This window comes from Bombus bifarius, unplaced genomic scaffold (assembly GCF_011952205.1).
Source record: "Bombus bifarius isolate JDL3187 unplaced genomic scaffold, Bbif_JDL3187 scf7180000008213, whole genome shotgun sequence".
Classification (NCBI taxonomy): domain Eukaryota; kingdom Metazoa; phylum Arthropoda; class Insecta; order Hymenoptera; family Apidae; genus Bombus; species Bombus bifarius.
This window is the reverse complement of record NW_022884516.1, coordinates 1,336,767-1,349,266: the sequence shown is the minus strand read 5'-3', so window position 1 is coordinate 1,349,266 and position 12,500 is coordinate 1,336,767. Positions and strand designations below refer to the sequence as shown.

General features: G+C 36.5%; 5 protein-coding genes across 5 annotated transcripts; 2 read left to right on the top strand and 3 right to left on the bottom strand.

Moving 5' to 3' along the window:
- Window positions 1–841: 841 nt before the first annotated feature.
- On the bottom strand, window positions 842–1,749 carry LOC117210883 (histone H2A). The gene has a single exon (XM_033454297.1). It carries the CDS (start codon window positions 1,491–1,493, stop codon window positions 1,119–1,121), a length of 375 nt encoding a protein of 124 aa, XP_033310188.1. The 5' UTR covers window positions 1,494–1,749; the 3' UTR covers window positions 842–1,118.
- Window positions 1,750–5,153: 3,404 nt separating this feature from the next.
- Window positions 5,154–5,811, bottom strand: LOC117210849 (histone H4). Its single transcript, XM_033454250.1, has one exon. It carries the CDS (start codon window positions 5,746–5,748, stop codon window positions 5,437–5,439), a length of 312 nt encoding a protein of 103 aa, XP_033310141.1. The 5' UTR covers window positions 5,749–5,811; the 3' UTR covers window positions 5,154–5,436.
- A 2,048-nt stretch (window positions 5,812–7,859) lies between these two features.
- Window positions 7,860–8,380, top strand: LOC117210846 (histone H3). The gene has a single exon (XM_033454247.1). It carries the CDS (start codon window positions 7,922–7,924, stop codon window positions 8,330–8,332), a length of 411 nt encoding a protein of 136 aa, XP_033310138.1. The 5' UTR covers window positions 7,860–7,921; the 3' UTR covers window positions 8,333–8,380.
- A 2,508-nt stretch (window positions 8,381–10,888) lies between these two features.
- On the bottom strand, window positions 10,889–11,364 carry LOC117210847 (histone H2A-like). Its single transcript, XM_033454248.1, has one exon. It carries the CDS (start codon window positions 11,286–11,288, stop codon window positions 10,914–10,916), a length of 375 nt encoding a protein of 124 aa, XP_033310139.1. The 5' UTR covers window positions 11,289–11,364; the 3' UTR covers window positions 10,889–10,913.
- Window positions 11,365–11,505: 141 nt separating this feature from the next.
- LOC117210848 (histone H2B) lies at window positions 11,506–12,377 on the top strand. Its single transcript, XM_033454249.1, has one exon. It carries the CDS (start codon window positions 11,550–11,552, stop codon window positions 11,919–11,921), a length of 372 nt encoding a protein of 123 aa, XP_033310140.1. The 5' UTR covers window positions 11,506–11,549; the 3' UTR covers window positions 11,922–12,377.
- Window positions 12,378–12,500: the final 123 nt, after the last annotated feature.

Sequence of the window (12,500 nt, the reverse complement as noted above, 5' to 3'; positions counted from 1 at the left end):
GCCTTCGAACGTTCACGCGCCGATCGTCCACCATTCTCGATGGCATTGACAACTTCCAACCGTCGACCTCGTCTTTTTTGTCTCACGGACACTACACCAGAGAGAGATTTACTCGAGCAGAATGGAAATATTGCGTCGGGTCAGTGGAGGGATTGAACAACCTTCAAATTTCGTTCCTTTCTATCGTTTGTATATGTTCTCGCAAAGGGACTTGCTTATTTTTAATTCTAATCTTTGATCTTTTATCAATATCTTTGAAAGTTAGTTCTATTCAATTATTAAATATTAATTTATTTTTCAGCGATGAAGAAGAGTAAAAAGGTGAAAGAAATATTCAAGTCAAACTTTGTTATTTACTTGATTTCCACTATGTTTTCAAGTTTCCTTTCTTCTTCTCATTAGTCAAATCGTTTAGATCGAAGAACGTAACTAACCACAATCAGGCTTTACAATAGATTACACGAAAAATAATGCACATAGAATGTGATATTCGAAATTTTGTTAGTATTACATTTTATTCGATAAGTGAACATGTATACTTTAACTGCGTATTATTCGCCGAATAAAGTTCAATGATCTTACACAAAGGAGGTCTTTCAGAGATTATTTTCTTAAGATCTGTTTAGCTCGCCGTAAGCTCTCACGATACACTAGCGCCGTATAGTAAGATTGAATCGAAGCTTTAATCCGCGGTTTTGCTTATCCTTTGAGTAGACGCTATTTTATCGAAGTACTATCGATTTGTCATGCTATTGTAGACATTTGTAAAGAAACGGTAGGATGGGAGAGGTAATGTATGTGTTCAGGACCCGTATATGTCGTAAAATCATGAAATGTTCTTAAATTAATTTCTGATTATTGAAACTAATAATTCTTTATAGTATTCGATATTATATACCTAACCTCTTCTATACTCTATTGCACTCCATGTCAGCATATCAACCATATTGCTCAAATATTACGTAAATTGAGCGATATGATGATAATTTACTCGAACAGAATCTACGATTTTAAAATGATTAATCTGAATAGTTTAGTTCGAGACTGTTCCTTGTAAGAACGATTGTTGGTCCTGAAAAGGACCGATTTGTAAGTTTTAAGTAGTGGAAAAAAGCAGCTTATGCCTTTTTCTCAGTTTTCTTAGGTAACAGTACCGCTTGGATATTTGGCAAAACACCACCTTGGGCGATAGTGACTCCAGACAAGAGTTTGTTCAATTCTTCGTCATTCCTGATGGCAAGTTGTAAGTGTCTTGGAATAATCCTTGTCTTCTTGTTGTCTCTGGCTGCGTTACCAGCCAATTCCAAAACTTCAGCAGCCAAATATTCCATGACGGCCGCCAAGTAAACAGGTGCACCAGCACCAACACGTTCTGCGTAATTTCCTTTGCGAAGCAGTCTATGAATACGACCAACGGGGAACTGCAAGCCTGCTCTATTCGAACGAGACTTCGCCTTTCCCTTGATTTTGCCACCTTTTCCACGTCCAGACATCTTTTCTCTCAAAGATTGTTTACACGAAAAAACGAAAACAGCGAAGAGTTCTCTTCCACACTTGGGTAGAAAATGATGTCGAGCGTCGGAACAGCAGCGCCTTTATACCAGTCAAACGTGGCCAGCAGCGCACCAATCACGAGCCACGCTGCGCTTCTCGTTCTCTGATTGGTGCGCTGCTGGTACTCAACCTATGCGTTTACTTGTCCTAAATCATATTATCATTGTTAACAAAAATATAACAATTATAAATTGAATAAAAAGTATTGGTTAAAACGTGATTTTGCTTGTTTGTAAACCATGCTTTGATTGTTAATAGAAATATAACAATTGTAAACCTAATAAAAAGCATTATTTGAAACGTAATATTTTAAATAAGAAAAAGTAACAATACATATCACATAATACAGTTTAATAGTAAGAAAAGAATGAAGACGGCTTGTTTAAGCAAACTCCAAGAACTTCAAATTTCCATTAATGTACATTCATGTAACCAAGCGTCGTTTCATTTGAATGATTAGAATATCTTGTCGAGAATTGGAGAATTCTTTGAGTGGCATTATCGTGAGATCCAAAAAGGTCAATCGAGTCTAGGAATGTACAAGGTTTTCAAGTCTTCATCGTTTTCGGTATTTGAGCAGATGTAAAAACGCAACTGATCTTAACACGCGAGTAAATATATAACTAAAATACATTTTATATTACTAAGACAATGTTTTTCTAATTTCTATGAACATAAGATCATTCTAGGTAATGAGCACGTAATAAGTATGATATAATTCGTGACGTAATAATCTCTGGAATAAGCCGACACGAATGATTTCGTATTGAATACTATGTAAATCTTTTACTTACTTACAAAAGAAAAACATACGAAATGCAAAAGAAAATGTTAGATGAAAAAGAAGATGATAAAGAAAATCGTTTGCATATGTATGAGAACAGCCATGTCACTGCGCCACGTCAGAAAAATTACTGAAAATTCTCAACGCGAGAATTGATTGTAATTTCAACAAATAAATAAAAAAAAAAAAAAATATGTATGAGAAGTGCAACACTTACACAAAATATATGCTACATAACTACGTTGAATAATTTTGTGAATATTTTCGAAAGAATTCTATTGTTCTCCAGAAAAATTGTTATTGTAGAATAACTATCATGAATGCTAGAAATAAGTTTACATGTTTTGGCTTGCAGTTTTTTAAATGGATATTTGTAAAAGAATTACTTCCTCATTGAAGCATTAATGACAGTGTTTCAAATTGAAAAATGGGACTGAATATTCTTCTCAAATTTTTGATTAACTTAACGGGATTAACTTAACATTACTGAAAATTCTCAACGCGAGAATTGATTGTAATTTTAACAAATAAATAAAAAAAGAAAAAAAAAACTTAACGGGTATAAAACATTGTATATATTTCCTTAAATATTGGAGTAAAATCGGCTCATAATTTATGTTCATGAAGACACAATGCACTAAATTATATTACATTGCTAATAAGATACACATAGACATATATGTCAGAGAAGCGTCCGTTTGCAAAAAACTTAATTGCCGGAAAAACCCAGGTTTTATAGCGGGTCCTGGGGCTAACTGGACTTGTGCTGTGTACGTGCCTCAATATCAGGTATTCATTGTCCGAAGGAACCATTGCCATATTTTACTATCAGATACCTCTATGGGTATACCCTTTAATGAGGGTCATATTATCTCTCCATACCTTTGTTAGATGAAGCGCCCGTCCCGTTGACCGCGGCTACGTTCGACGGCTGATAGTCGCCTTGAGCCCAAGTTTATTATCACTAATCGCCAACAAGTACAATCGGGCAGACTGACGGCAAATTGTTTAGATACAACTGTAAACTTTAATTACAATCTTACGGATTTTCCCGAAGTTCCAGAGGGGAGGCTCCGGTGGCCTTTCGTCTCCGACATATATATGTCGGAGATGGAAAGACAGCGGGATTTCCCGTTCGGAATGTTGGGAAAAACCCCAATACACTAGTCCAGACTTTTACTATAGCCGCCCTTAAATAATAAAAATAAGAAATAGTCTTAATGTCCCAATCTGACTTTATGACGATGGGTTTGGGCTCGAAGTGACATGGCAGGTCACCGAATGTAGCCACGGTCACGGGAGGGACATGTATCTGACAGAGGTATGAAATGATTATATGGCTCTCCTTAAAAACAAAGATTAACCCGAGAAGTGGGGATAGGAGTATATAAGGGCAGGCTCTTTTGGATTAAGGGAGTTAGTTAGTGAGTTAGTTTGTTAGTGAGTCGTTGGACGAATTGCCGATTGAGTTATCGGGAAGTTACCCGAATCGAGTAGCACGTTGATACTAGTCCTCTCGTGGACCGTGGATTTGTTATCGAACCTGAATTCGTTGTCACCATCATCTCGATCATCCTACTACCATTACTCGTAGCCTCTGGTAGTGTCCACATTCGTACTGATAAATATTGGCTACATTCGCAACGGTAAAGTAAATAAAGGTTCATCGAACGCCTCAAAATGCCTCCGACATATATATACTAACTTTCTATTTTTTTTTATATTTATTTATTTATTTATTTATTAAAATTACAATCAATTCTCGCGTTGAGAAGCTTTCTATATTTGTCCAGATTTTTATGAATGTTAATTTAAAAACTTTCCTCAGTGATTTCTTGAATGAACCTGTTATTTGTTTCAATACTTGTCTTTATCATAGCTAACAATAACCATCGTAAGAGTACAAAGCTAGCGTGGGATTTGACAAATTCGTCTTATTTTAAAGCTAGAAGTAAAGGGTATTCCCACTGAAAATATACTTAACATCAATCGAGAACTTTTTGCCCGTATATTCAGGTTTTTATCGATCTTCGAGAAACACAGAACATTTCGTGTGCATAGCAATATTAACCCTTTCGCTACGACAGTGTGCTCCGTCGGAATGACACCGCTGTACGGGCCACCGTGCCACCGGAATAGCGGTACTGAACGGAGCATTGCGACGGAAAGCGTTCATACGTTTCGCGGGGCTCATGGTTAAGTGGTATTCCGCGGACGTCGTCTATAGGCGACGCTCGTACACACAGGTCGTCACGCGGATGCCGCCTATAGGCGACGTTCGTGGCGGAAGGGTTAAAAATGCATATTTCTCTGTTAAAGTGTATTTTGTATCCCGCTTCCTCTATTAACGGTACATGCATATATATTATTTATAAACTGATATATAAATATTTTTATATTCTATGATTGACAACAGTTCAATAGTGTATGAGTGAAACAGAAAAGTGATCTCTACACACAGTCTGTAAAGAAAACTTTTAATCTTTCTCAAACGTGAAATAGCGTATATTTTGGGATTGAGAAACATTTTTTTTATTTGGAAGTAACTTACAATCAATTCTCATTGGGAATTATAAGTAAATTATTCTGGCGTGGTACTATAACGTGAATAATAAATGATTATCGATGTTTGATTCTAGTTGAATCTAACATTTAAATCCAGAGGGTAATGTCTAGGATTAAAAAAATTACGTAATTTTTCATTTTTAAATAATTTTTAAATTTCAATAAGCTTAGGGAACTATCGACTTGAAAAGTTGGATGTATGTATGTATGTATGTTTTATAGGTTAGGTATTTTATTACGCATATACAAATCCAAGAAACATTTTTATTTAATTCGCAACACAAGCATGGATTCCAAAAGATAATTCAATAAAACTATATATATCTCAGAGATACCGCCATTTCAAAAGAGTACTAAAAACTTGTGACACATAAAATGGGCGTACAATATGTAAGGATGAGCGATTGGAAATTCACCAGTGCTTTATCAATTTTCACAGCGAGTTCTTCGAAACAGAAAATTCCATCGTCGTAAATATTGTTGGCCCTGATAAGGGCCGTTTGATTGTGAGGAGGTGAATGCGGCAAGAGAAATTAACCACCAAACCCGTAAAGAGTTCTTCCTTGACGTTTTAAGGCGTAGACTACGTCCATAGCCGTCACAGTTTTCCTCTTGGCGTGTTCAGTGTAGGTTACAGCATCTCGGATAACGTTTTCCAAGAACACCTTCAATACACCACGCGTTTCTTCGTATATCAATCCAGAAATACGCTTCACACCGCCACGACGAGCAAGACGACGGATGGCTGGCTTGGTGATACCTTGGATGTTATCACGCAAAACCTTTCTATGACGCTTTGCTCCTCCTTTTCCCAATCCTTTTCCTCCCTTACCACGGCCAGTCATTGCGTAACTCGATCAGTATCAGTGAAACAGCGACCACTAAGTGGATGCTTGATTCTCCTGGCACCGCGCTTTTATACTTACAGTTGCGCATTCCCCCTCCAGTCCGCGCTTGGCCAATCAAAAGCCGGTAGCCGATAGTTGCATCACGTAGAAGTGGGAACTTCCAAGCACGAAGCGTATTCTATATTTTATCATAACGAAGAACGTGTCGCTGTAAAAAATCATGAGTGAAATGCGTTTCCATTTGCGACATTCATTTAAGTTAGATTCATTTAATTATCCAAATTAAGCATTTGCACTTACTTATAATACTTATAAATTATACCTATCTATAATAAGTATTAACTTATTGTAAATAAACAGCCATGTCACTGCGCCACGCCAGAAAAATTACTGAAAATTCTCAACGCGAGAATTGATTGTAATTTCAACAAATAAATAAAAAAAAAAAATGTTATATGAATTTCGGAAAGGAAGTTCTGTAACAATTGCCACGAAAAACATATGTGCTGTTTACGGAGAAAATGCGCTCCGGGCGTCCTCCTCAGACAGACGAAGATAAAATTCGGGATCTTGTTGAAAAATCACGAAGTTTGACAGTTCAAGAGATGTCAAATGTTCTGAAAATACCTAAGACAACGATTCATACGTGTTTAAAAAAAATGGGGATGGTGTAAAGGTAGAACGTTTGAGTGCTTAGGCATCCTTAAACGCCTGGTAACTGATGATGAAAAGTCTTTACGAAATTTACTTTACTTTAGGATACTTTACGAAAACCCTGAACTGGAACGTAGCTGGTCCCAACGAAATCAGCCACCTCAACGCTGTGCAAAACCAGGGTAACATCCACGCAAAGTTCTTTTGTGTGTATGGTGGGATTATAAAAGAATACTCTATTTTGAACTTTTATCTAATGGTGATGCCATTAATTCAGACAAATATTGCACTCAGTTAGAAAAATTAAGGAAAGCACTAGCTGAAAAACGACCTGGTTTAGTGAATAGGAACAACGTTATCTTCCATCACGACAACGCTAGAACGCATGTCGCGAAAAGCGTTACAAAAGAATTGTCTGAATTTAATTATGTTTTACGATTCATTTTTATTTTTTATGACGTCGATTTTATATAATTTAAAGTACATTGAAATATTTAGAATTTATGATTTTGCTGCAATATTATATTGTAATTAGAATTTGGAGTAAATATTGTACTTCGGTCCCCTACAGAGAACAGAACATCTGCGTCGAACATCTGCTCCACGTCCTTTGTATGCAAAATCCGGCTTTCACTAAATTTAACGGTTACTCTTTCCTAAAAAATCATCCTTTACTTCTATTCTAACCCTGGTAATATTTTTGTCTCGAAATTAGATTTAATTTTTAACGAAACTTAAAACATTGCTTTATCGTCAATTGCAGAAATGTACCGTGTAAAAGAAGAAATATTCAGGCTTGAAATAATAAATAAAAAGTGAATAGACTGTGACTTCCGTCTGTGATCGTTGATTGTGGATTTTGTATCTTTGAACTAAACGTCATTTTGCATATTAAAACAATTGCTGAATAGCTGGAATGGATTGGAAGGATACTCTAACTCCATAATCATAAGTTTAGGCATTGAGGTTAAAATGATATTAGTTCTTATTGACTCTTATTACTTAAGGACGTAGAACGCTTCTTGAATATTTTCTATGTGGCTCTCCATCTTGTCTGCTACGTTGTCTGTAAGATCTTACTTGGTTATGGCATTTCCGCTCTGTTGTGGGAGAGGGGCTTCTTGAAGGTATGGTTTTTTGGATATAACTATTTTGATTAAGTCACACGATTTCCTTTTGTACTAGGTATTTGTACCAATCTTATATCGAGCCTTAATGGTATTATCTATTCTTAAATATTTTCAAACTTGGACTCATTTGTTGCTAAAATTTCAAATCTATCACAGCCACAATTACATTTGCCTGAATATAAAAGAAATAAAACAGGTAGAAATAGAATAGAAGCTTTGTTGTGTTGACGGTCGCGTAGTTCCCCTTCCAGTGCGACGCTCGACCAATCCGAAGCCGGCAGCCGGTAGTTGCATCATATAAAAGTGGGAACTTCCAAGCGCGGAGCGTATTCTACATTTTGTCATAACGGTGAACGTATCGCTGTATTTTCCAACTGTTTGAAAGGATGGCTCGTACCAAGCAGACTGCTCGTAAATCGACTGGTGGAAAGGCTCCACGTAAGCAATTGGCCACCAAGGCTGCTCGTAAGAGTGCTCCGGCTACCGGTGGAGTGAAGAAACCTCATCGCTACAGGCCTGGAACTGTCGCTCTTCGTGAAATCCGAAGATACCAAAAGAGCACTGAACTGCTGATCAGGAAGTTACCATTCCAACGTCTGGTTCGTGAAATCGCTCAAGATTTCAAGACCGATTTGAGATTCCAGAGCTCCGCCGTCATGGCTTTGCAAGAAGCTAGCGAAGCTTACCTCGTTGGTCTTTTCGAAGATACCAACCTGTGCGCAATCCATGCTAAACGTGTTACCATTATGCCAAAAGACATTCAGTTGGCCCGCCGTATTCGAGGAGAGAGAGCCTAAACAGCCTATTTTTCTTCTATAAACAATCGGCCCTTTTTAGGGCCAAAATTCTTTTCAATATAGGGACTTTTCCAGGATACTTCCGATTTTCCACTGTACTCGTGAAATTTTTACTACTTTCTCCTTCTCTAAAAGTTTTATATTACTATCATAAGATACCATGTCGGACTTTATTATATTCTATTCATAAGTTATTGTCGTGAAAGTAGAAAATTTCATACGAATTACTCTTAACAGAACCTCGTCTTATCTTTTCCGTTTACCGCATCAGAAGTGCGATTAGATATTAAGAGAAAAACAATAATCGATTCTGTCCATGGTTGCTATAAGTTTATTATATAAGTAATATAAAGAGTAATAAACTTATAGTGCTGGAGCATTTAGAATTTAGTTCTTTCAATGGAATATTTCACAACTAGAATTTGGAATAGGCATAGTAAGTTAATGCTGAAGTATTCTACTATTAGAATATGAAATAGGCACGGTTCCTTATAGAGAACAGAACATCTGCCCATCTGTCCGTCTTTTGTGCACGAAACAAGGCATTCATTGCATCTGTGACTACTACTCCTTGAGGGATAATTTATTACTCACCCTAAACTTTCTAAAATTTTTAAAATCACAGTTAGGTTTTAGGTCTTACAGCAAGTAACTCCAACATCGAAATACTACAACGCTTCCAATCGAAAACGCTAAGATCCTTAATAGACGCACCTTGGTATGTTACCAACGAAACCATCCATCGCGACCTCAAGATACCCACAGTCAAAGAGGAAATAGCAAAATATAGCGACAGATATAGCAAAAGAGTCAACAAACACCGAAACCCCGTAATCACTGGACTACTTGATACGACGGACCAGATTCGCAGGCTGAAGAGGCACTACCCGCTAGACCTAAACGCTAGATTCATTTAGTTATCCAAATTAAGCATTTGCACTTACTTATAATACTTATAAATTATACCTATCTATAATAAGTATTAACTTATTGTAAATAAACAGCCATGTCACTGCGCCACGCCAGAAAAATTACTGAAAATTCTCAACGCGAGAATTGATTGTAATTTCAACAAATAAATAAAAAAAAAAAAAAAAAGGTTATGGTGTGGAGAAGTGTCCGAAGGTCGGGGGTCGATGTGTTATCTATGATGTGGACTAAGGTGTGTCATAGCCTTCTGTGTAGGCTATGACGATAAGGTGGTGATGTGTCCAAAGGAGTCCAGGAGATGTTACACCAGCCCTGACGATCGCTGTGGACGGAATACTTTTTCGCTAGACTGAACCCTGTTGATTAACTATTCAAAGCGCAAATCGTAATAAGTTATAGTAATTCTTTTGCACGAGATTAAATGATTCAAGAGCGTTATTTTTTAGTATTAATTATTTATTATAAACATTGAAATTTGCAATAAACTAGAATTTGGGTAATAAACTAGAAAACAATAAACTAGAAAACTAAATTTAGTAAATATAACACAAGATTCAGTTGTGTGTGAAAAATTTCAAAACAATTATCGATACAAACAATTACGAAACAATTATCTGACATCGCATTTTCTGCATTCGTATCGCGTGTCGCTCCTTCTCTTATTTTTCACACAAACAACACATTTTCTTCTTGATAATTGTGTTGTGTCGACACGATTAGGGCATTTTGATGGAAAATGCCTATCAATTAGACGAAATGGTAAATCCTCAGACTTTCTCTTTCCTCCTCCTACCATGCTTCTATGTTGGAAATATTTTCGTAAAATGTCTCTTATCAACGATAAATGAAATTCACTAAATTTTTGTTTCGAAGCAGTAGATTTTTGATATAAAATATATGCATTACATATAAGAAATGCATTTATATTTATCTCACACAAACGTAATAGTATTACTTCTACGTAGAAAAATAAAATGGTATGATTTGCGACCTCAGCCTTAAGGGTACATTAGATTCAACTAGAATCAAACATACTATAAACTCTGAAGTTACAGTACCACGTCAAAAGAATTTACTTATGATTCTCAATGAGAATTGATTGTAAATAGTCTACCAAAAAAAAAAGAAAAATAAAAAAATAAAAAAAAGTTAAGGGTATTATAGAGTATGCCATTCAGTTTCTTGAAAATGTTCTTAGACAAAAAAATTGTTTGTAATTTGTGACTCATTTTCATATGTAGAATAACCTCTTATTGATTGTTTAGCTATATCCGATCGATAGTTAGCCAAGTTCAACTACATATGACAAGTTTTCAAAGTTGACTTCTTCGTGAACGAATTGTCATATGAAAAAATATTTCTTTTTATATCATTTTATAATGGATCACCTCGTGCCCGCTTGAACATAATTTTCGAACACATTTTACATAAAAAGAGAATTTCTCCAGCTGTTTCACTCATAATATGTGTAGCAAAATTTATGGTAAAAAGTTTCTTCTAAATTATGTACTTTTACTGATTGCTTCATGGTAAGATGAAAAAAATATTAAACATTAGACGCATTCTATTGAATTATGAACACAAAAGAATTCCTTCGTAATGAAATATTTTGTGGCCCTAAAAAGGACCATTTATAATGACGTGTATATTATTAAGCCTTCTTTTCAGTCTTCTTAGGCAACAGGACTGCTTGGATATTCGGTAAGACACCACCTTGAGCGATGGTAACACCAGAAAGCAATTTATTCAATTCTTCATCATTACGGATGGCGAGCTGAAGATGCCGTGGAATAATTCTCGTCTTCTTGTTATCACGAGCGGCATTTCCCGCCAATTCTAGTACTTCAGCCGCCAAGTATTCCATAACGGCCGCCAAGTATACAGGTGCCCCAGCACCGACGCGCTCGGCGTAATTTCCTTTACGAAGAAGCCTATGAATACGACCAACAGGGAATTGCAGGCCAGCTCTGTTCGAACGAGACTTTGCCTTTCCCTTGGCTTTTCCACCTTTGCCGCGGCCAGACATGTTTTACGTTGAACTTGGGGTAAGTATCACAAATGCACTCCAACAGATGTGAGAGAGAAATATTCCGTTTTCTTTACAGCTCTGCCTTTATTAGGCCGACCGTTATGAACTCAAGCGGACCAATGGCGTGCGAGCTCGCACGCCATTGGTGCGCTGCTGCCGTCGCGTTTCTGGATATATAAGAAGCCAGGATCGGAGTTCGACATTCAGTCTCAAATTGTCTCAGCGAGTGTATTTGAAGTCTACAAAGCAAGTTCGAAGATGCCACCGAAGGCTAGTGGAAAAGCTGTGAAGAAAGCTGGCAAAGCTCAGAAAAATATCAGTAAGTCTGATAAGAAGAAGAAGAGGAGGAGGAAGGAAAGCTATGCCATCTACATCTATAAAGTGTTGAAGCAGGTCCATCCTGATACTGGTATTTCCAGTAAAGCCATGAGCATCATGAACAGCTTTGTTAATGATGTTTTTGAGCGTATCGCTGCCGAAGCTTCACGCTTGGCACATTACAACAAGAGATCTACCATCACGTCTCGGGAAATCCAAACTGCTGTCAGGCTTTTGTTGCCTGGTGAATTGGCTAAGCACGCCGTTTCTGAAGGCACGAAAGCTGTCACTAAGTATACCAGCTCCAAGTAAACGCTGCAGCACCCTAAAAACATAATCATCGGCCCTTTTCAGGGCCAACAATTTTATAATAACGTTAAACAATTTTGTTCATAGCTGTATTATTTTGATATACCTTCCATAATTCGAGTTTCGAGTCATTGTGTATACTGCAATACAACATAGAATATAGTAGCTAGTATTAATACATTTTATTTCTAAATATATTTGTTATCCAATAATTTAGTAAGGAACTATTTCACGATTGTATAGTATTTAACTTAGAATTTGTCAAATGCAAGATTGCATTCGTATTCCAGCCACACATAGCTTTAATAATGTAATGAAAACTGGGTAGAAAATATGCAGGTTATTTTTCTAATTGTTTTCCGCGGTGTTTTGCGATTGTTTGACTTGCGCAGTTCATATCTGTGAAACATTCAATGTGGCGATCAATGATGTAAATTTACTAAATATTTTACTCCTGAATACTTTTGTTTTTAAGAAAAATTAGAAAATTCCGGACAATAGTTATAAGAATATAAGAGAGTTATCAGAAATATAAAAGTACTAAATTGGCTATAATAAAAATAAATTCAATGGCAGTGTTAC

Excerpts from the sequence above, each read along its gene's own strand:
- LOC117210849 (XM_033454250.1), bottom strand. The coding sequence starts at position 5,748 with ATGACTGGCCGTGGTAAGGGAGGAAAAGGATTGGGAAAAGGAGGAGCA.
- LOC117210848 (XM_033454249.1), top strand. The coding sequence starts at position 11,550 with ATGCCACCGAAGGCTAGTGGAAAAGCTGTGAAGAAAGCTGGCAAAGCT.
- LOC117210883 (XM_033454297.1), bottom strand. The coding sequence starts at position 1,493 with ATGTCTGGACGTGGAAAAGGTGGCAAAATCAAGGGAAAGGCGAAGTCT.
- LOC117210847 (XM_033454248.1), bottom strand. The coding sequence starts at position 11,288 with ATGTCTGGCCGCGGCAAAGGTGGAAAAGCCAAGGGAAAGGCAAAGTCT.
- LOC117210846 (XM_033454247.1), top strand. The coding sequence starts at position 7,922 with ATGGCTCGTACCAAGCAGACTGCTCGTAAATCGACTGGTGGAAAGGCT.